The 22,447-nt window shown below is 44.9% G+C and overlaps 2 protein-coding genes and 1 long non-coding RNA gene across 18 annotated transcripts in view; 1 reads left to right on the top strand and 2 right to left on the bottom strand.

The window, feature by feature from the left end:
- The window catches only part of LOC310668637, a 52,019-nt gene extending 40,139 nt beyond the window's left edge, over nt 1-11,880 (bottom strand). The window contains exons 1-2 of one of the 6 annotated variants that reach the window (XR_014506736.1): nt 7,318-7,477; nt 6,533-6,588 (exon numbers count right to left, since the gene is read on the bottom strand). This is a non-coding gene — a long non-coding RNA (uncharacterized lncRNA). Of the gene's footprint in view, nt 1-6,532; nt 6,589-7,287; nt 7,478-11,263 lie in introns of those variants that run through there. The other 5 variants (XR_014506737.1, XR_014506735.1, XR_014506738.1 and 2 more) reach the window with 5 other exon arrangements.
- LOC310668492 (uncharacterized protein) overlaps nt 1-22,447 on the top strand; it is a 150,941-nt gene that overhangs the window by 120,661 nt on the left and 7,833 nt on the right. The window lies entirely within an intron of this gene.
- The window catches only part of MEF2B (myocyte enhancer factor 2B), a 43,074-nt gene continuing 40,588 nt past the window's right edge, over nt 19,962-22,447 (bottom strand). For all 3 annotated transcript variants that reach the window (XM_083421773.1, XM_083421772.1, XM_083421774.1), the window contains one exon: nt 19,962-21,531. In XM_083421773.1, coding sequence (XP_083277899.1) covers nt 21,228-21,531 — 304 coding nt within the window. In that variant the 3' untranslated portion in view covers nt 19,962-21,227. The remainder of the gene's footprint in view (nt 21,532-22,447) is intronic.

Below are 22,447 nucleotides of genomic sequence, written 5' to 3'. Positions count from 1 at the left end.
AGGAAGAACTGGGTCCAGGCTAGCAAAATGAATTTCAGTAGGGACAAATGTACTTAGGCAGGAAGAACCAGGTGCACAAATATAGGACAGGGGACACCTGGCTTACTAGCAGTCCATGTGAAAAGGATCTAGGGGTCTTGGTGGACCACAAGCTGAACATGATTCCACCGGGTGATGCAGCAGCATAATAAGTGAATGCTGTTCTAGGCTGCATCAACAGAGCAAGGGAAGTAATGGTCCCACTCTATTCTGCCTTGGTCACACCACACTGGAAAACTGTGTCCAGTTCTGGGCACCACCATTTAAGAAGGATATTGATGGGCTGGAAGGTGTGCAGAGGAGGGTGACCAAGATGATCAAGGATCTGAAAACCAAGCCTGATGAGGAACAGTTGAAGGAGCCAGATATGTTTAGCCTGGAAAAGAGGAGACTCCATAATATCCTTTGATGTGAGGCAACCTAGAAGTCCTAACTTAGAGAGCCAGCTGGAAAAACAGCAACCCACGCTATGATCTAAAACTTAAATTTTGCGTGTTCAGTTCAGACTTGAGGTGGAAAGTCCAACTGAGCACAGCAGGGCAGGATCCTGCTGGGTATTGGGACCAAAATGAGACTGGAAAACAAAGAAAGCAAATGGCCCCGAGAGATAGAGATGGCGGTGGAAGAACAGCCTTGTCCGTGGTGCTGAAACATCCTCCCGACTTTCTGCCAAAATCTTTTTGTTACTTCTAAATTTCAAAAGTTTACAAAATGATAATGCTGCCATATACACATCTGTTTCACGTTCAACTTCCCCTCCATGGTTTCCCCTGTAGTTTCTAAAGTTGCTGCATATTATAAATATTCTATACATTATCTTTTCCACACTGCACTCCAACAAGTATTCAGCTACTGTTCTTCATTCTTCATTCAAATCCTATGTTTACAACGATTCTTTAAATATTCAATAAAAGGTTTCGACTCCTCCTTAAGGTCTACCTCTTCTTGATCTTCAGTTTACATAGTTACCTTTGCCAATTTGGCAAGGCTTTCTGCCAAAATCTCTGGGTTAGGCCAGTCCTACTCAGAGAATCGTGGAGTTGGAAGGGACCCTGAGGATCATCCAGTCCACCCCCTGCAATGCAGGAACAGTCAGCTGCCCCATGCAGGGATCACTCCTGCAGCTTTGGCATTTCCAGCACCACGGTCTGGGAGCTGTCCAATGGAGCTATCCAGGCTGACAGTAGATCCACTGAAAAAGAACGGGCTCAAGAAACTTAAGCCTGTAAATTTCAACAGGTCCACTCAGAGTATTACGAAATTGGAAACAAACCTAAGTTCTGTGCATATTATACCCTTTTGAAGGGTCTTCAAAAACCCTTTGCGGTCTTCCTAGCCATATAGATTTTTTTATAAATTTAAACCACATTTAAACCTATAATAAGGGGCTGTATCTACAATTCAACTGTTATTTAAATTTGCTCCACACATCCCTGCATGAGGAAAGCTAGCATGGAACGGGGAGACTGTCATAGCAAGTGGTTGGTGCCCGACTAAGTCATAGTCTGAGCAGACTGGCTGAAATTCATTGAGATGACTAGTGGATGTCTCTTTAATTTCAAATAGATAACGATTTACCTCCGAGTGCCTTTATGAGATTTTCCAGAGTCACCTGCTTTGAGGGCTCCCTGATACTTTGTGCCCTGCAGCAGTGAGTTCCTACAATGATCAAAGTTTGCACCATGTCATGCAGACTTTGGCCCTGGAAATTTTATTTTTATTTGCTTTCTTTAACCTCTATAGCACACCTTCCTTCTGTCACAGAAATTCAGGTAGGCAGGCATGTGGTTTTCAAGCTCTGTGTGTCTCCCATGCAGAACCTGACCAGGCCTAGGCCTGCTTAGCTTCAGCAAAGACGTGGTCCTGTAAAACCATTTCTTCATGATATCGTCTATGCCATGGGTAGGCAAACTAAGGCCCAGGGGCCGGATCTGGCCCAATCGCCTTCTAAATCCGGCCCATGGACGGTCTGGGAATCAGCGTGTTTTTACATGAGTAGAATGTGTCCTTTTATTTAAAATGCATCTCTGGGTTATTTGTGGGGCATAGGAATTCGTTCATCCCCCCCACTAAAAAATATAGTCCAGCCCCTCACAAGGTCTGAGGGGCAGTGGACTGGCCCCCTGCTGAAAAAGTTTGCTGACCCCTAGTCTATGCTCTGGTAACCTAGTGGTTAGATTGCTGCAGTGTGCTATACGTAGGACTCCCTCTGAAGATGGTTTGGAAACTTCAGCCAGTACAGTGTGTTGCTGAAGGGGGGGCAGTTATTGCGTTGTTCATGTTTGCATTTTTCCTATTTATTTTGTGATTTTATGTTGCAAGCCACCCTGAGACCTGCAGGTATAGGGCGATATACAATTTCTGGGAGAAAGGGATCAAGCACAGGGCAGTGGGAAGGGAGTCCTCCACCATCTTTCGACTCTAACTACAAAACCACGATTCAGAAATGCCCCATGGCTGGCAGCAGAAGCTGCCAAGCTACTGTAATAAAGCAATTCATCGTCCATCAGTTAACAGTACAGCAGTGTGGCCCAGTGGTGGCTACAACCATCAGTTAAGAATCCTCATCACAGCTCAGTCCTGTATAGATTCCTACTTGGAAGAAACGTATACGACAGCAGCCTTTAGAAATATACCCCACAACACAGAGAGAGAGAGCTTTGAGAAGCACAGGTGAATTTTGCAAAAAATACCAGCTTCTAAGTGACAGCTGTCAAAGACCGTGATGCAATCTCCCAACATCTGTCCAATAATAGGCGCAAACATTCATGGGCTAGCTACACGATGCCCCCCCCCCAAGTTAGCCATGCCCATTCACTTCAATGGGGCTGTTTTGTTTTCATTTCAAAAAATTTATACACCAAAAATCCCCAAAAAAACACTCTCAAAGCAGTTTGCAAAAAGAGAACACAATAAAATCCAGGAAAATCTGCAACAGTACTTTAAAACATGCAGAAGGTTAAAATACTAAAACAGAAACTAAAACAAAAAAGTACAGGGATGGCATCTCAATAGGCAGGGAGTTTCAAAGTGTAGGCGCTGCCACACGAAACAACCAAGTTCTCCCAAACGTGGAATGTTTGTGACCTTCGTTCAGCTCAAGCATTTCTGAAATACTCACGGAGGTGTAATTCTAAAGGCTGGACTCAACTCACAATTTAATCTTGTCTACACATGCATGTCTACACATGGGAACAAGGGACAGGGCCTTCTTGGTGGTGGCTCCTCCCAGGTTTGGGGACTCCCTCCCTAGAAAGGCTAGCCTGGCTTCCTCTTTCCTGTCCTTCCGCCTTTTGGAACTGACTCTTTTTAAAGGAAAGGGTTCTGTGCTGCTTTGATTATCTGCCTTTTAATAGCTCTGTTTCTTTAAGGTTATTTTTCATTCCATTAGAGCTTAATTGCTTTTTTAACTATTTCTCTTTATATGTTTTTAGCTTTTCGTGTTTTATCTGTGGTGGTTTTAAATTTGAGCAGGTCGCCATGAGTTCCAGTTTTGGGAAAATAATAACAATATTCAGAAGGAGTTCTCGTGGGGTCTCAAAATAGGCGACAGGATTATTCCAGGAGACACTGAGCTCACTTCTGAGTAGACATGTTGAAGTAGCTGCTTTTAAGTGATCCTGTGCACGTTTACTCGGAAGAAAGCCCCATCATGTTCAATCTAACAGCGTTGCAGTGTTTGCACACATATAAAATGGCTCCTGTATCTGTCACACAGATATAGATGCATGCGTTTCACATACAATGTAGAATTCATGCTTTTTAGCTGATTATTTTACTTGGAATATTTTATTTCATGACATTCCCAGGGTATTTTATTGGCTATGTTTTGCAATTTCAAACTCTCTGCAGCAGATTTAAATGTTTGTTTTGATGTTTGATTGTTTTTCATTGTTTCTTATAGAACTTGGAAATTTTCTGGTTTGTTTATTTAAATTTAAATACGTTCCAACCTATGCTGCATGTCCTTCAACATTTCTCTGATGAAAATAGGGATGTCCTAAATAAATAATAATAATAATAATAATAATAATAATAATAATTAATATACCCATCTGACTGGGTTGCCCCAGTCACTCCCAACATACGTATATAAACATAATAAAACATTTTAAAACTTCCCTATGCAGGGCTGCCTTCAGATGTCTTCTACTTATTTATCTCCTTGACTTGGGGACCATATAACTCCATCCCCTCCAATGAAAACAGGGATGTCCTCTCATACTCTTCAACTGTTCTCCAATGGAAATGTCCTAAGGAAAAGCGGGACATTCCAGGATGAAGTCAGAAACTGGGAATTGCTTCTGTCAATGCTGGACTGTCCCTGGGAAATAAGAGGTTTTGGGCTGTAAGACACTTAGAAGAACCAGCCTGTGAAAAATCTAGACCAGAAGGCAGAGGAAGTTGAGACTGAGGTGGTGAACGGTTCTGGACTGAAGACCGTCATGCCCACAATTGTCAGTAGTAGGTCTCCTCTAAGTAGGAGTAACGCTGGCTGGTTACAACTTAGTATATTTGTTTTAAATAGATAGCAAAGTGCTAAAACTGTGGCCATATCAGAATGTATTGTAAGAATATTGCAATATTGCCTTCCTTTCATTTTGGCTCTTCAGCAAGCCGTCAACTGACGCTATGACATTGCTTTGGGATAAGTGGTCAAGAATAAAAACACAATGGCTAGGAATAAAAACAGATTGCTGTTAAAGGGATGTCTGCTCATTACATACGACCGCGTGATATATATGTAGATATATATCATTTTTGTTATTAATTATTACTATTAATGATGCTTATTGTTATACCGTAATTATTATTACAGTTTATTTATTACGTATCCTTCACCAGGGCAGGTTACAAGAATTAAAACACACTATTATAAATACTTCAAAACAACAAATCCGTATTTGAAGAAGTGTGCATGCACACGAAAGCTTATACTGTACCAGAACAAACTTCGTTGGTTTATAAGGTGCTACTGGACAATTTTTTACTTATTTTATTTTTATTTCTACTTCAAAACAAAGTCTCTGTAGCTCTGTCTATCTATATATCTATATCTATATATCCAGCGCTTTTTTTCTAAAAAAAAATAATGTTTAGGGTAAACATTTTTACCCTAAATAAAGCACTGTATTTATCCATATATCTATCTGTATGTGTGTGTTAATATTTCTGTATCTCTATATATCAATCTCACATATGGACAGATGCACAGATTAAAAAAACAAGGCTTGTAGGAATCCCTATGGAACATTTACAGTGCAAATATCTCCAGATCTATTCAGAAAGAAGCACACACACACCAAAAAGTTCTGTGGGACTTACTCCTAGGTAAGTGAGCTTAGGGCTGCCCCCTCCCATTGCCCAGGGGTAGGAAAGGGAGTTTTCAGATTCCAGAGACAGAAAGGAGTGGGGAGAGTCAATATGATTTTGCTTTTGTTTTTATTTTTATAAATATCATCCCTACCACCAACAGAATATCTAGTCAAACGATGGAGATTAACAGGTTTCCCTGAAATGGATCATATGAAGTCAGCCTAGAAAGTTTCATGAAATGCAGAGAGAGAGAGAGAGAGAGAGAGAGAGAGAGAGAGAGAGAGCTGTAAATCTTAAAAAATATATTTATTCCGTGTCAATGTATTATTATGTTGACATTTATTCTTCCTTTCTCTCATTCCTGGTGTCTTCAAAAAGGGCAGCACTGAATTTTTTTTAATATTTGAGGGGTTTATTTTAGAAAGTAAAGATGGTTGATTAATACTTTAATTTACCGGTAATTTTTTTTGGGCGGGGGAGGGGTTGGGTGAGAGAACTGATTCTTTAAAAAACCCATGTGAAATTTTCCAGGTGTTGGAGCACACTGGGCAGAGATCCTGATCCAAGGAAGCTTTAAAAAAAATATTAATAAATCAGTTCAAATCCACAGTCAGAGAATATGCCTCTCCAGGACATTTTAGAGAATTTCAGACATACAAAAGACGTCAAAAAGGCGATTGATTGATTGATTGATTGATTGGCACATAGATAGGATACTCTCAACAGATGCCTATGGATTCACCACATAGTCAGAAGTCCCATAGAGTCCAATGACTGAGAGAGAGATGGGACTCTCCTCCTTTTTAAAATATCCTTATCAATAAGATAAAGTATATATTAATAGATGCCTAGAGATTCAAGAAATGTGAGCACTTCAGAAGTCAAGACCCATTGAATTCAATGGCTGATGGAGAGAGAAATAGATACTGTCTGTCTTAGATGAGACTAATGAATAAAATGTGCGTTAACAGGTGTCTGTCTAAAGGTTAGCCACACAGTCCAATCTTATTCATGCTTACTTAGAAGTAAGACCCACTGAATTCAGTAAGACTTGATTCCCAAGAAGCTTAACGATGCAGTTTGTTAATTTCTGGAGATCCTGAAAACTAACTAACTCTCTCTCTCAGTGTGTATATATGCCGTTATCCATTCATCAGTCCCGCTGAATGGGACTTACTCTTCAGTAAATGCTTTCTAGGATCGCAGCCTTAGCAGCAACAAGGTTTTGCAGACCTAAAACCAGAACATTAAAATCAAAGGCAAATAAACCCCAAACCAGTTATTAATTCACATTTGCTTCGCTCCCCTGCTGATCCTGAATGGGTCACAGCGCGACCCTAACCATGGTCTACTCAGAAGCAAATCCTGAGAAATCCAGTGGGCTTACTCTCAGGTAAAACGGTCAGGGTTGCATCCTGTATCCGAAGCATGTGTGCTAGGAGGCGGGGGAGTTGGTTTTTCTTTAATGGCTGGCACCTGGTAAAATGAGTCACTGATAGATAGATATGGGGGTGCCAACTTGAATAAAATATTGGGGGGTCCACCTCGCATAATCTATCACAAGATGTGGCAAAGCCCATCAACTGGGGAGGGGGAAGCCCTCTCAAAAGGGACCTCCACCCCATGGAGTTTGATCCTATGGATGAAGAGATAGATCGGTATGCAAAACTTCGAGGAATAATTCTGCTCCCCCCCCCCCGGCCCCTTCCTAATAATAATACAAAATCCATGTTGTGGACTAGATTGTAGTCTGGAGATGGGTTGGGTGGGTTTGTCATTCGCCCCAAAATAAAATAAACCAAAAAAATAAAATAGCAAGATATGAACATATTATGCTCCATAATTTCTCTGTAGGCTTATTATTTCTCATCTTTCAATAAAGATATTGCTTGCCAAGGACAAAACACAACCCCCCCCCAATGACAATCTAACCTAAACAGGGAAACTGGATAAAATGCCTACGATATTCACGTTCGTAAGAGGGATTCGGCTCCGAAACGGGTTGCAACCCTACTCTGCGCATCTTGGCTAGGAGGCGAAGCCCCACAGGGCTTACTCCTGTGTAAGAGGCTCAGGATGGCCCCCCCTGGCGAAAGAGAGGAGACGGGGTGGGGGGAGGTGAGACCCCAGCCAGGGAAACACAGGACGACACCCCCTTTGGCACCCCCCCTGAGATGGGACCAACCATTTCGAAGAAGGAGAAGGAATTATCTGCAACCCCCCCCCCCCTCCAAAAAACCCCCAACAACAGCAGTTTCCTGCAGAGTTGTTCGTAATTTCCATCTCTGGTTTGGCCACAATTATGCAACGCATTTTAGTGCTTTAAGAAAAATGCTTAGTTTTTCTAAATGAGTTTATGGCTGTGGTTTTCTTTCTAAAACCGAATTGAGAGCGGGTTTTTTTAACGCTTAGAAACGGGGCTATTCGAAGGTCTCCCTACAGTACTACTACTAGTAGTAATGATGATGGTGATATTATTTGTACCCCCCCCCCCATCTGACTGGGTTGCCACTCTGGGCATTACAAGTTTGCAAACTGTGACTTAATTACTATTGGGTGTTTTTTTTGTTCATACATACGTATATCTTTAAGCCATAGATGGTACTATTCTGATATTATTACATGTAGGCATCCATTAAACACTTATTGCATCTCTGTTGGGTTGTGGTCAACGTTAGAGTAGACCTATTGCAATTAAAGGGCATCATTTGCTGAGATCCATTCATTCCGATGAGTCTACTCTGAGCAGGACTTAGCAGGAGACAAGGCATAGCAGTCCTGAATACTGATAACAAAACAATTTATTTAATAAAAGTTAAACGGTGTACACCTAACCGCATCTACTCAGAAGTAAGGCCTATGGGATTCCTTGGGGGCTTATTCCCAAATAAGCAGAGCTAGAATTCCAGCTTTAATAATAAGAATATTTGTATTATTTATACCGCACCCATCTGGCTGGGTTTGTAAAAGAGGTTTAAAGACTGTCTCATGGCAAATCTAAAAAAATGTAGTACAAACACTGACAGCTGGGAAACACTGGCCTGCGAGCGCTCCAACTGGAGAACAGCCTTTTCCAAAGGTGTCCTGGGCTTTGAAGAGACTCGAACTCAGGACCAAAGGGAGAAACGTATTAAGAGGAAGGCACGCTTGGCAAATCCAAACCGGGATCAACTCCCGCCCGGAAACCTCTGTCCTCACTGTGGAAGGACGTGTGGATCCAGAATTGGCCTCCACAGTCACGTGTGGACACACTGTTAAGACCGTGTTCGCGGAAGACAGTATTACTCAGCCACGAGTGATCGCGAAGTAGTAATAAAACAGGTGTCAAAGACAAAGAAGCTAGCAGCCTTGAGTGATTTGCAAAGTGTGTATGTAGTTTTATTTCTGACTTTTCAAGATGAATCAGGGGTTGGAGAAATATTTCTAAATGGGCGGGAACCCCTTTGAGAGAGTAAAATGGACCATAATATTTAATAACATTTTTTTGTAATATATTATTTATTGTTATTATTGTTGGCGTTTTAGTCCCACGAGTTATTCAATTTATTTATTAGTATTATTAATAAAAAAGTAAGCATCAGGAAAGGAGGGGTGGGAAGTCAAGAAGTTTTGTATGTATATAAAAAACCTGCATAAGATGTTAAGTGGTTTGAAATATCTTTAGAGACTTAATACAATCTATCTATCTATCTATCATCTATCTATCTATCTATCTATCTATCTATCTATCTATCTATCTATCTATCATCTTTGCCACCACCGATGGTTGGAAAACAAATAAGGAGGAATCTAAAATCTGAAGTACCGGTATTTCTGAGCAGCACAACCCTGAGCCCGTCTACTCTGAAGGAAGCCCCGTTGGATCCAATAGGGCTGGCTCCCAGGGAAGGGTGCCTATAGGATCGCTGCTTCTCAGGCGGAGGAGATCCCTCCCTATACCAGTGGCTGGGAGGAAGGGGAGAAAAAAGATATAAAATCGATATAAAGGGAGTAAACAGCCTTCTTTTTTTTTGCTTAATATATTTTTACATTTCCTTTTTCTTTTTAGCGGAAGGAACGTTCAACATCAAAGGTTTGTGGGCCGGGAGCAGAAAGGAGGGGAGGAAGGGGAAAAAAATAGAAATGAAACAAAATAGAAATAAATAAACAAAATAATAAACAAACAAACACAAAATGAAAAATAAAATAATAAAAATAAATAAATAAAATAAAATAAAATAAAAATAACCCCCTTTACTAGGATTTCCTGCAAAGGTGGTGGATTTCGTAAGTTGGCCTTTCCTCTCCCCCCCCCCGCTTCCACCTCCATCTCACCTTTTGTAGGCCTAGTAACTTGGCGGCCGTTTTTAAATTATTTTCTCACGCACAAGCAGACTCCGCGCCCCCCGCCCGCCCGCCCCGTCCCCGAAAGGCGAAGAGAGAGAGAGCGAGCGCATTAATAACCAGCACAGACGACGTCAAGTTCAACAGCGTGGGGCTCATTCTGAATTTCCATAAGAATGGAAGCAGCATTTCTATGCTCAAACAAGAGAGTGATGGGGGGCGGGGGGGGCGGCGGCGAGTTTCATGAAAGCTTCCAGGAATGATCCAATCTATTCTCTCACCCCCCCCCCACTCCAGTGCTTTAAATCATCAGCCAACTAGTTTGGAAAAGCTGGAAGAAGCTTTTAAAAATATCTTTTTTAAAATTAATAATTTTGCCATTCATCAGAAATAATGGTTTTTTAACTTTGATTATTTGTAGTCAGGTCCTCTGCGACCACCATCAAATGAAGCGGGGGGGGGGGAGGGGGTGCTTACAGTGCAGGATTCGAAAACCAAACGTTGGCTAAAGTTTCCGCAGATTTCGTCATAAATACAGTTGTTATGGTTTTGCATTTTGACACATTGCTTCTGAAAAATCGGAATTGTTTTTGAAAATAAATTTACAAAGAAGAGGAAGGAATTTTTTTGTCTGTTTATATTTTTGTGAAAATTAATTTAAAAAAAATTGGAAATTAAAAATAAAAAGAAGAGGAAGGAAATTGATGCCTGTTGATGCATCAGCGCCAGAGTCTGACTTGCGGGCATCCTTAGACTTTAACCCATTTAATTATGGGCTATATACACTTTGTGGAGTAGAGAGTGAGTCCACTTCCTCAGATGCGCATGGTGTGTTTTCTGAGCTGGAGGTGCGCGCGCGTGTGCACACACAAACACGTGTTTTTTCTGTGGGAGGGGGCTTGGAAACAGCGGGAATTCAAATGCACGGGACGCTTGGGGATTTTAATAGTAACTGGCTGCCCAGCTGCAAAACCAATCCATAGAAATCTGGGCTGCAGAAAATAAAATATGAGTGCTTCCAAAGCGAAACTTGATGCCACGATGCATATTTTTAATTTTAAAAATTAATTAAAAATGGTATATTGTCTCCTCTGGCTTCCCCTAACACAGAGGGAGAAGCTGTGTGTCGCTGCGTGAGAGCCGATCTAGCTCACCCGAACCCTTTCTGCGGGTCTACTCAGAAGAAAGACCAGAGGGGAAAAGCGACGGGGGTCTTTTAACAGCCACACCTGACACGTGTCTGCTTCTTAGGCCAGTGGGAAAATACTGTTCAGGTTTTACGTCTTCTGGCTAGGTTTGTTTCAAGAAAAAGCCGGCCCATCTGAGCGCAGCAGGATTTACTCCCGAGTAAAGTGTGCATAGGACCGAAACCTCACGCTTCTTTCTCTCCTAGAGCAATAGTTTAATTTGGTTTTTTGGCGCGGTCTCCAAAGGGCTTGAACTTGAGCTGGATCGGGACCCTCAGCACTTCCCATTACACGCTCCATTTTTTTCCTTGCTCCCCTCCATCCCAGGTTATCTCCCCTCGCTCCCCCGCCCCCCCCAAAAAATCCAGAGTAAAAAGTAAATAAATTCCAGCACTTACTTGGTCGCTTTCACGGGCGCGCCTCTTCCTTTGGTCTGCTTGCAAAGCCAAGCATATATTTTTTTTTGGGGGGGGGGGTAGGAAGAGAAGTGCAAATATTTCAACCTCCTTGAGGATGGGAATGGTGAGGAGGGGGATTGCGAAGGAGCTAAGAAATTCCAGCCTCTTTTGCAATGGGGGGGGGGAGCCTCCCTCCCCCCGCCAAAAAAGCACACACCAAAACTTCATCAGAGCGCCTCATGCTTTGCAAAGTATTCTTCCCCCCCAAAATTATATATATATCGGTGGTTGCTTTTGCTTGGCTGGGCTGCAAAAGGAGGAGAGCGGGTGGTGGGTGTGAGAAACGGGTTATCCCCCCCCCCCTTTCTCCCCTTTCCAAGTCCAGACAAATTTTCTCACAGATCCAAGGCGTGAGGAAATGGGGGGGGGGGAGTTGAGGCTGGAACTGAGCGGGGGCTTTTCTGCCCCCCTTTCCCAAACCACCTTCCAACGTGTCTTGCAAACCAAACAGAGAACTCTTCCCCCCCAAAGAAAGACCCTCCCCAAGAGGGCATTGTCTGCGGTTTGAAAAGAACCCGATTGTACTCCTGAGCGCTGCGCGGACTGAAAAGAGGCGGGGGTTTAGGACTATATATATTTTTCCATCCGGGAGCTCCCTCCCACGCTCCCGAAAATAGAGGGGGGGGGGGCGCGCACCTCACCAATCAGGACTCCTTCAAACCTTCCCCGCCCTGCAAGGCTGGGGGGGGGGGGGGAGGGAAAATATAGCAACAACTCAGGAAAAATATACGAGGCGCTCAGCGCTACGGATTCATTCCGAAGAGCAGCACAGCAGGAGACGAGGCGTGGATGGGGCGGGGGGCGTCAGAGGGTCCTGGAGAAGTTTCAAGTTCAAAAACTTCGGGGGGGGGGAAGCATCGAAGGGTTAAAAGAAGCGAGGAAGGCAGCGCCACTCATTTTTTAAAAAAAATTGAAATGTGTGTGCGCGCGCGCACCCATAAAACGCACCCATCTTTTCCTGAGGTGGTCGCTGGAAATAAAAGATAACAATAATAATAATAATAATAATAATAATAATAATAATGGTCAGATATCCTAGAGTCCAGCTCTCCAGCCATCAAACGCTGAAAGGAGCGCGCGTGTTGTGTAATAATTCCGGGTATCCCTCCCAGAGCCATCCGATTCAGCCGCATCCTTTCAACTTGGGTACCACTTTTGAGCCAAGGGAAAAAAACATGCCAAGATGCTTTCTGGAGAAAGATACCGCTTCTCTGCGAATCTCCCCCGGCTTAGCAAGGATGCTTCACAACAAAGAGGCGCAGGGTTTAGCTCCGGGAAAGCCTCTGAAGCGAGAGAGGCGAGCAATTCTGGGAGAGATGATGGAGGGAGGAGGAGTTACGTGGGGTTAGCGACGTCTGGGCCGGGTGTTGTTGCTACATAAAAAAGAGGAATATATATTTATATATGGCTGTAGTCCCTGCGAAATTGAGAAGAGGGCTACTTGGTGCTGCCTCATCAAGTTCCCACCCTCAATAAATCTATATTAAAATGGCAGAAATCTCCCCCGCCTTTTTTCTTAAGGAGAAGAGAGGGGTTTTCTTCTTACTTTACCACGCAAAGGCATGACGTCCTCACGCCCTCATCGTTGGATAGGCTGCTCAATTTTATTTTATTTTTAAAGATTTATCTTACATACACACAAACACATCACTGCAGGCACGTGTATTCACGGAGTGGAAACCCCTGGGAAAGGAAGATACGAGCTTTTTTTTTTTTTTTTTTAAATCAAATCAAAATATTTATTATGGCCATAGACCAGCATGAAGTGAAAGCAGAGCATGCTAAATAAGCGATAGGGCAGCTATAGAGGTTGGGGTACACATACTTATTCTTTCAATTACGATATTCCAGGATAAGTATTTTTATTTACTTTAAAAAGTTGAAATATGCCGAAAGCGGCAGCGGCGAGGAAGCCACAGGACTATCTCCTTGCCTCTATTAATTATAGTTAATTTATCCAAGCTTCTGAGAATTGCAAATCCGCCTTGAGACCTACGGATGGAGAGCAGTATACAAATAAATGGCAATAAAAATAATAAGAATGATAAGAAAATAAAAAGACATGCAGTGTAATCCTAGGCATGGCTGCTTTTTGAAGGACCCCCCCCCCCCCGAATCTGCCAACGTTGGTCCTACTCAAGAGTCGACTCGCTGGAAATCTATTAAGGAACGTTGGTTTCAGTGGGCGGACTTTGGGGCTGCAAATCCTAACTCAACTTACTGGGGAGTAAGTGCCATTGGATTCCACAAGTCTTACTTCCTAGTAGCATTAGCTGGTTATCAGCAACTGAGATCAGTTGCTTAGTCCCAAGTAAGAGAGTTTAGCATAATAGAATCATAGAATCGTAGAGTTGGAAGGGACCCCCAGGGGTCATCTAGTCCCAAACCCTGCACCAGGGGTTAGGACTTGGTTTTAACCTCTGCTTAAAAATCTCCAAGGAAGAAGAGTCCACAACCTCCAGAGGGAGACCATTCTACTGTCTAACAACACTTGCTTCAAAGTTTTTCCTCATGTTTAGTCAGAATCTCATTTCTTGTGACTTGAAGCCATGGGTTCGAGTCCTACCCTCCAGAGCAGAAGAAAACCAGCTTGCTCCCTCCTCCATGTGACAGCCCTTAATAGATTTGGATCTCCAAATCCTATCTCCTCTCAGTCTCCTCTTTCCCAGGCTAAACATCCCCAGCTCCTTCAACCATTCCTCATCAGGCTTGGTCTCCAGACCCTTGATCATCTTGGTTTCCCTCCTCTACCCACCTTCCAGCTTGTCAACATCCTTCTTAAATTGTGGTGCCCAGAATTGGTCACAGTATTCCAGCTGTGGTCTGACCAAGGCAGAATAGAGTGGGACTCTTATTTCCCTTGACCTGGACGCTAGACTTCTGTTGACGCAGCCTACAATAGCGTTAGCCTTTGTTGCTGCTGCATCACCCTCTGGACTCATGTTCAGCTTGTGGTCCAGCAAGACCCCTCGGTCCTTTTCACATGCGCTGCTAGCAAGCCAGGTTTCCCCCATCCCGTATTTGTGCATCTGGTTCTTCTTGCCTAACCTGACATTTGTTCCTACTGAAATTCGTTTTGCTAGCTTGGGCCCAGTTCGCCAATCTTCTAAGGTCATCTTGAGTCCCGATTCTGTCTCCCCCTCCCAGTTTGGTGTGAGATGCAAACTGGAGTCTTCTTCTGCAGCCCCCACAGAGAGGGAGTTGACTTGCTTGCCCCCGGAGGAGCTTGCTGGTTGCACCCCTGTTTGAGTCTCTGCACTGTCTCTTCCCACCAACAGGCAGCTTCCTTACAGGGATTCAATGTCTCGGCTGAGCTAAACTGGGACATTCAAGGTACTCCAGGTGCAGAGGTGATGCTGTCGCATCTCTGCATGTGTGCTGGGTTCATCTCCTTCTTGTCACATCCTTTTCACATGTCCTGATAGCAAGCCAGGTGTCCCCCTTCCTTTATGAATCATAAAATCATAGAACCACAGACTTGGAAGGGGCCCCCCAAGGGTCATCTAGTCCAACACCCTGCAGCCTTCCTCGGAAGTAAGAGCCCAAGGAAACCTGCATTATCTTCTCCTGTGTTCTAATGGGCTATTGTTACATTGCAAAGCCGCCCCAAGTCACAACAACAAGAAGAAACTTGATTGAAAATGTGATCCCACAGCTGCAAAGTTTCTAAGTCTCGTGTTATTTGCTTCAATGATCTATAGAGCACCGAACAGCAAAATAACTGAATCACAGAGTTGGAAGGGAGCATGAATCTTTTTGCCCAACGTGGGGCTCAAACCTACGGGACCGCCGCTTCTGGTATGCCCCGCGGAGGACCTTAAGATGCACAAATGACAACACCTTGGAGGTCCCAAGTCACAAGGTTGGTCTCAACTAGGGCCAGGGCCTTTTCAGTACTGGCCCCGACTTGGTGGAACGCTCTGTCCCAAGAGACCAGGGCCCTGAGGGACTTGACATCTTTCCACAGGGCCTGCAAGACAGAGCTGTTCCACCTGGCCTTTAGTTTGGACTCAGTCTGACCCTTATGCTTCCCTCCCCTTACGGTTTTGATCTATGGGCTACTATTAAAATGAGGCTGCATTTTAAATTGCGTTTTAACCTATATTTTAAATTGTTTTGTTTTCCTATTATGTTTTTAATGTAATTTTACTGGTGTTAGTCGCCCTGAGCCCGGCTCTGGCCAGGGAGGGCAGGGTATAAATAAATTTTATTATTATTATTATTATTTATTAAACCCATGGCGTTGAGATTAAGGGTCTCATGCTCTGCTGACTGAGCTATTTCACAGTTTCTAAGGTGTGTACAATGAGGTGCCCCTGCGAAAAATGCAATAGAGATAAAATCAGAGTTAAGGTTTACCATGAAATAAGAAAACAAGAGAGGCTGATTCTGACTCGGCATCAGGAAGAACTTTCAACAGTAAGAGCCTTTTGACAGGAGGAGACTTTTCTTCCTTGGAGGTGTTTAAGCAGAGGTTGGGCAGCTGTCTGTCATGGATGCTTTAGCCGAGATTCCTGCATTGCAGGGGGTTGGACTGGATGACCCCAGGGGTCCCTTCCGACTGCAGTTCTATGATTTTATAAGATCAACAATGCAGCCTGTGGGAATAAAATTTACCATCAAATGAAACAAAGTTGCTTAAAATAAAAGGGGAAGGTTGAGAAATCAGCAAATTAAAAAGACTTGAAAAGTCTGGTATCTAGATTTTACTGACTGGGAAAATTTGAATTCCGAACAGAAAGAGTTGGATCAATATATTCACAGCTGATGGATGAAAAGAGGGGGGTGACATTAAAATCTGCATAGAAGCAGCCCACCTACCCCCAATGGGTGGCTAGAAGACACCTCACCTCTCAACCTGCCTTAAAATATTCAAATCATTTAGTAATCCAAAGCAAAACTCCCTCATTCACTGGCCAATTCAGATTTCTGGTTGAAATCAGCGACCTCTAGTGGGATAAAGGGACATTGGTCCAAGCTCATTCTGGCTTAAAAAGGTAAAGGTACCCCTGCCCGTAGGGGCCAGTCTTGACAGACTCTAGGGTTGTGCGCCCATCTCACTCAAAGAGGCCGGGGGCCAGCGCTGTTCGAAGACACTTCCGGGTCACGTGGCCAGCGTGACAAAGCCGCATCTGGCGAGCTAGTGCAACACACGGAACGCCGTTTACCTTCCCGCTAGTAAGCGGTCCCTATTTATCTACTTGCACCTGAGAGTGCTTTCGAACTGCTAGGTTGGCAGGCGCTGGGACCGAACGACGGGAGTGCACCCCGCCGCGGGGATTCGAACCGCCAACCTTTCGATCGGCAAGTCCTAGGTGCTGAGGCTTTTACCCACAGCGCCACCCGCGTCCTCATTCTGGCTTAATTCACTCCAAATATTGCATTGAGTTTGGTTAGAAAGTCTCAAAGGGAATTCCTTCTGAAGAAATCATATTTTATTAGAACACATATTTCCAACCAGGGTGTATGGGGTGGTAGTACCCCTGGGGGGGGGGACACATTGTGCTCCTTCTGGGGTCGTTTCCCACCTTTGGTCCCCACCTGCACCCAACTCTCACCTGTGGCTTCCAGAAGCCCTCAGCAGGTGACAGCGGCCACAATCCCGAGAGCAGCTTCAACTGGCTTGCTAGACCAGGTGAGGGGAGCCAATGGGTCTCAAGCCCTCCGTGAGTCAGGGGCTTCCCCTGCATGTGAAGCCAGGCTCAGACGGAGGGAGTGGACGAGACCAAGAGGGAGTCCAGTGGTCAAGAAGGCGCTTTCTGCATGTGCTATAGAGGGGAGGGAGGGGCAGGTGGGGCTCATCCACCTGGGAAGGGAGCCCACCCAGGAGAAGAAAAACTCTGATCCTAAACCTCCACTGCCTTTGTGGGATGTCTTCAGGGAAGCAAAGGCCAAGGATTAAACCATGGGTAGTTCGAAAGCACATCAAAGTGCAAGTAGATAAATAGGTACCGCTCCGGCGGGAAGGTAAACGGCGTTTCCGTGTGCTGCTCTGGTTCGCCAGAAGCGGCTTAGTCCTGCTGGCCATATGATCTGGAAGCTGTACACCGGCTCCCTCGGCCAGTAAAGCGAGATGAGCGCCGCCACCCCAGAATCGGCCGCGACTGGACCTAACGGTCAGGGATCCCTTTACCTTTAGGCAAACTAAGGCCCAGGGGCCAGATCAGGCCCAATCACCTTCTAAATCCAGCCCACGGATGGTTTGGGATTCAGAGTGTTTTTACATTAGAATGTGTCCTTTTACTTAAAATGCATCTCCGGGTTATTTGTGGGACCTGCCTGGTGTTTTTACATGAGTAGAATGTGTCCTTTTATTTAAAATGCATCTCTGGGTTATTTGTGGGGCATAGGAAATCGTTCACCCCCCCCCAAATATAGTTTGCCCCCCCCCCCCAGGTATGAGCGACAGTGGACTTGCCCCCTGCTGAAAAAGTTTGCTGACCCCTGGATTAAACCCCACACAAATCCAGACTGGGGTCCCTAAGGCAGTTGGAGGGTGTCTTTTCCTTCTGGCAACTCCCAAGCTGGTGCCCCACGTCTTGCTCTGCTTTCCTTTGGGTCTTGTCATCAGGCAGCCCAGGACCCCCCGACACATGGCCCAGGCTTGCGCTCTGGGGAGGCCACTATGGTCCTGCTAACATAGTTGTTTGACTTCATCCCCGGAGGCACTCCATTGTCTCTCGAGACAGGAAGATGTCAACAACGTTCCCCACTTTTCTTCCAGAGAGCTCAAGGTGGTGTGTACAGGATTCTCCCTTCGCCATTTAACCCTCACAACCACCCTGCGATGGAGGCTCAGCTGAGAAGTCACCCACAGAGCTTTGTGGCCAATTTATGGCTTCCCAGGTCTAGTCCAAACTCTAACCAGGCTGGTTCTAATTAGACTTCAGCTCTTTTGCTGCTGTGGCAACGTCTCATTGTGTTCATTATCTTAATGTGGACTAGCAACATATTCTTTAAAAAACAAAATGTCAATTGTATTCAGTGGTTATGGTACCAGAGGGCTTCCACCCATTTTTTTGTTGACAATATAAATTGTTTGATCATATTTAAAGCCCCCAAATCTGCCAACTTTCCTTTTGCATTCAGTTCAGCCGCAACAAAAACAAAACAAATGATAATTAAAAAAATTCTATCAGGGCTGTTTGCCGGTTAAAGACACTCTGGCTGGTTAATTGTAGGTGTTTTAATGGATCAGATTTGGAAATGGAGAAGAAAGGTTAGAGGATCCCGAAAGGATCCAATCCACCACAGATTCAGGAAATCTTTAGCCTCTGGTTAAAAAATATCCAGTAGCAGAGAGTTCCCCACCTTCCATTCTACTGTGGAGCAGATTGGACTAGCAGGAAGTCCTTCCTAATCTTTAGGGGGAAATCCACTTTTGAAACTCCAGGCCGGCCTGCGGAAAGAGTCCCTTCCACAGCTCCAAGGAGATGCTGCCAGTCAGTGCTGGACCAATGGCCTGACTCAGAATGGAAACCAGCTTTTTATGTTCCAGATTTGGTATCATTTAAAATTAAAAACAAAACCACAGACGAAGTACTGATAGCAAGATTTAGCTTCGATGTAGTGCATTTATGCAGAAATTGTTTTTCAAATAGGATTTCAACCTCACAGTTCCTCTTTTACACACACACACACACACACACACACACACACACACACTACCTTGACTGTGAACCTCTCTCTTTGGTTCTATTCAAAACCCGCTGGTTGCCATAGCAAACCCAGACTTCACGCAAACAACCCCCAGCCAAGAATTGTGCAGTCTAGGAATGGCCCAATTTGCATATATGCTAATGATAGCATGGCAATCAGCAAACCTTCTCAGGAAACAGGAGATGCCCTGCTATTATTCAAGGCAATTGGCTGGTCAAATTCCCTCTCCTCTTTGTCATTTCTCCAGGCATGCACCCGAGGTTTATTCGCCCCCCCCAAGCATTCCCCTTCTAGCCATTTTTTTTCCTTAGGGGGTGGAATTGATTTCATAACATTTACACACCTCTTTATTGTTCTAAATAAACCTCAAAGAGGTTTACAACAAGATATTCAATAAATGCATTTTTGGTGTTCATCGCTTCCTTTGAAAGCAGGCTTAATTCCAGACCCTTTAGCATCTTGGTCTCCCTCCTCTGCCCACCTTCCAGCTTGTCAACATCCTTCTTAAACTGTGGTGCCCAGAACTGGACACTGGACTCCAGGTGTGACCTGACCAAGGCAGAACAGAGTGGGGCTATGATTTCCCTTGACCTGGACGCTAGACTTCTGTGGATGCAGCCTAGAATGGCGTTAGCTTTTTTTGCTGCTGCATCATACCGTTCACTCATGTTAAGCTGGTGGTCCACCAAGACCCCTCGATCCTTTTCCCTTATACAACTCGCAAGCCACCTGTCCCCCATTTTATATTGTGCATCTGGTTTTTTCCAGCCTAAGTGAAGAACCTTACATTTATCCCTGTTGAAACTCATTTTGCTACTTTTTACCCGGTTCTGTTTTACCCAATTCTGATTTTGTCTTCTGTGCACAACTCCTAGGGGCCGAGGTCCCTTCAACAATCCCCCATAAAATATTTGAGGGGTCTGCCCACCCCCAAAGTTGACTGGAATTGCCATCCAAATAGTGTTTGCATGCTGCGTCATGTGATTATGTGGGGCGGGGCTTACCTGTGTTTCTCCCCACAGCACAAGACATTTATTTGTTTGTTTACTACATCCACGGACTCCAATGCAGGACGCACCTGCAATGTTCAAGATTTACATGTTCAGTCATTTATTTATTTACTTTTGGGAGGGGTGCAATCTCTTCGCCGTGTTGCAAACTGGCCCTGGTTCGAGGATTCCCCCCCTGGCTCCCTGGTCTTCTCCCTCTTATCTCAAAACCAAGAAAACTTACCAAAGGCATCGTCCATTGTGTTCTGAGGTATACTGCCCTTGCACAGTGAGGTTCCATTTAGCTGCCAGTGATAGTCCTTCCCTTTGTGGATTTCCTCTCAACCCTTTTTCTAAGCCAGGGGACCTCGCCAGAGCTTGCTGCCAGTAATTTGCAAGTGATTTATACACAACGGGGTGAAATAATTTGCTTTTATAAATCCTGAAATCTGCTGTCAATCCCTTTTTATTTTTTTTCGAGGGGGGACTTTCCTCCCAAATCTCTGGAGATTTAGATGAAACAGGCAGTGGGGAAACAACGATCCCATCTTTTCTTTCAGTTGCTTTCCCAAATTGCCCCACCTATGGGTGCCCACGAGGGGTGGGCAAGGAGGGGAAGTGATGTCCCCCCCCATGAGCTGTAACCTCCAAATCCCCAGCTTTCATTTTAAAATTGGGAGCACATTTCTGACATTTGCCGGAGCTGAGATAAGAGGCAAAATGTCTAGGCTACTCAGAGTAAATCCACTGGGTTTCATCCAATGACTTCCTACTCAGAGTCGACCCCTGCAATTAATAGAACAAAGTGAGCCATATCACATAGCTGTCAACTTTTCCATTTTCTTGCGAGGAATCCTATTCAGAATAAGAGAATTTCCCTTTAAAAAAAGGAAAACGTTAACAGCCATGCATATCGATTCATTTCAAAGGATCTGTTCTGAGGAGGCCTAACATTGCCTGAAACCCCTTGCAATTAAATGACATGAATTACTTATTTGTATTAATGCCAATGGGTCTACTCTGTGTAGAATATCATTGGCTAAACAACCCACTGGCACTGTTTTCATTTTGTGCGTGTGAGAAACTAGCCTGCTCCCCCAAATTTGGGATAATTTGCTCCCCCAAATCCTTGGAGAAAACTCCCTGTGAACGCTCAAGGCCACAGCAAGTCTGCTCTCGCACATTCACACAAACACATTCAGGCAGATGCTCCCTCCCTGGCTCCATCCGCACATGTGAACACGCTGAGCATGCCACTATCTCTGCCACTCATCCATGGCAGGTTGCGGGCGACGTGTGGGGACGCCGGGGTGCCTCTGCTCGTCTGCCAGAGGGCGGGAGAGGAGGAGCGAGTAATGGTAAGCCTTGACGTAGCCGTCTCGGGAGTGTAGGTCCATGGGGACATCAGCGAGCGAAGGGCGGGCGCCCTGAGAGGCCTGGGGGCCAGTCGAGGCACACGGGGCCGTCGGGGAAGCCCGTTCGGACTTGACACTGATGGGCGGGCGCAGGGGAGGTGAGCCAGAGACGAGCGCAGGCTGATCGCCGATTCGACCCATTGCTCTGCAGGGAATACAAGAAAAGAGAGGGGAAAACGAAAGTGGTTCCCAACATTCTTATTTGGAAGACAAGCAAAACACCTTGTATCATCTCCAGAGTTAAAGAACTGTTTTCCAAGAACTTCTTCTGTTGGCTTTCTGGATTGCTGATCCCTAAGAATTGTATGTTCTGCGGTAGACTGCTCTTGAAGCTGGAGGCTCCCGTGCAGCTTTTGTGGCTAATGGTCACTGACGGCTGGGCCTGGCAGCAAAGGGTTGGTTTCCATTCTTGGTTCTAATCAGAGCACGTGGGCAGAGATGAACAGCTTTGGCCTGCTCATTTCAGGGAGGGTACTCAGCCTGCAACTTCAGCTCCCATCCTCAAACGCGTAAATAGCTCCAAAGACACACATCAATCTCAAGGGATGTTGCTGAGAACTGACTCTCTGATTTGTGCCTCCTGGTAGCTTAGAAAATGAGGATGAAGAAGCAGAACCTGAGACTCAAAGGCATCGTTGAACAAATGTGCCACAAGGTGGCAGCAAAACCTCGCCCAAGAGGGCACTCCTGTCTGACTGACAGGGAACGGAGAGGTTGGTTTTTTGCATGCTTGAGATCATAGAATCAGAATTGTAGAATTGGAAGGGACCCTGAGGGTCATCTAGCCCAACCCGCTTCAATGCAGGAATGTGCAGCTGTCCCTTACGGATATTGAACCTGCAACCTTGGTGTTATCAGCAACATGGTCTAAGCTATCCAGGCTCACAGAGGCGTTTTGAGAACTTTACCTGTGGTAGACTCCCACATTTCGTTGGTCCAGGGGTATTCCTAAATTTCTCACTGAATTGCAGAGTCATCTGGGCCTTTTCAGCTCTGGCTCCGGCCTGGTGGAACGCTCTGCCTCATGAGACCAGGGCCCTGCAGGATCTGATTTCTTTCCG

Source organism: Podarcis tiliguerta, assembly GCF_965153285.1.
Source record: "Podarcis tiliguerta genome assembly, chromosome: 18".
Lineage (NCBI taxonomy): Eukaryota > Metazoa > Chordata > Lepidosauria > Squamata > Lacertidae > Podarcis > Podarcis tiliguerta.
Note: the sequence above shows the minus strand (reverse complement) of the source record. Positions and strands in the feature narration are given on the sequence as shown.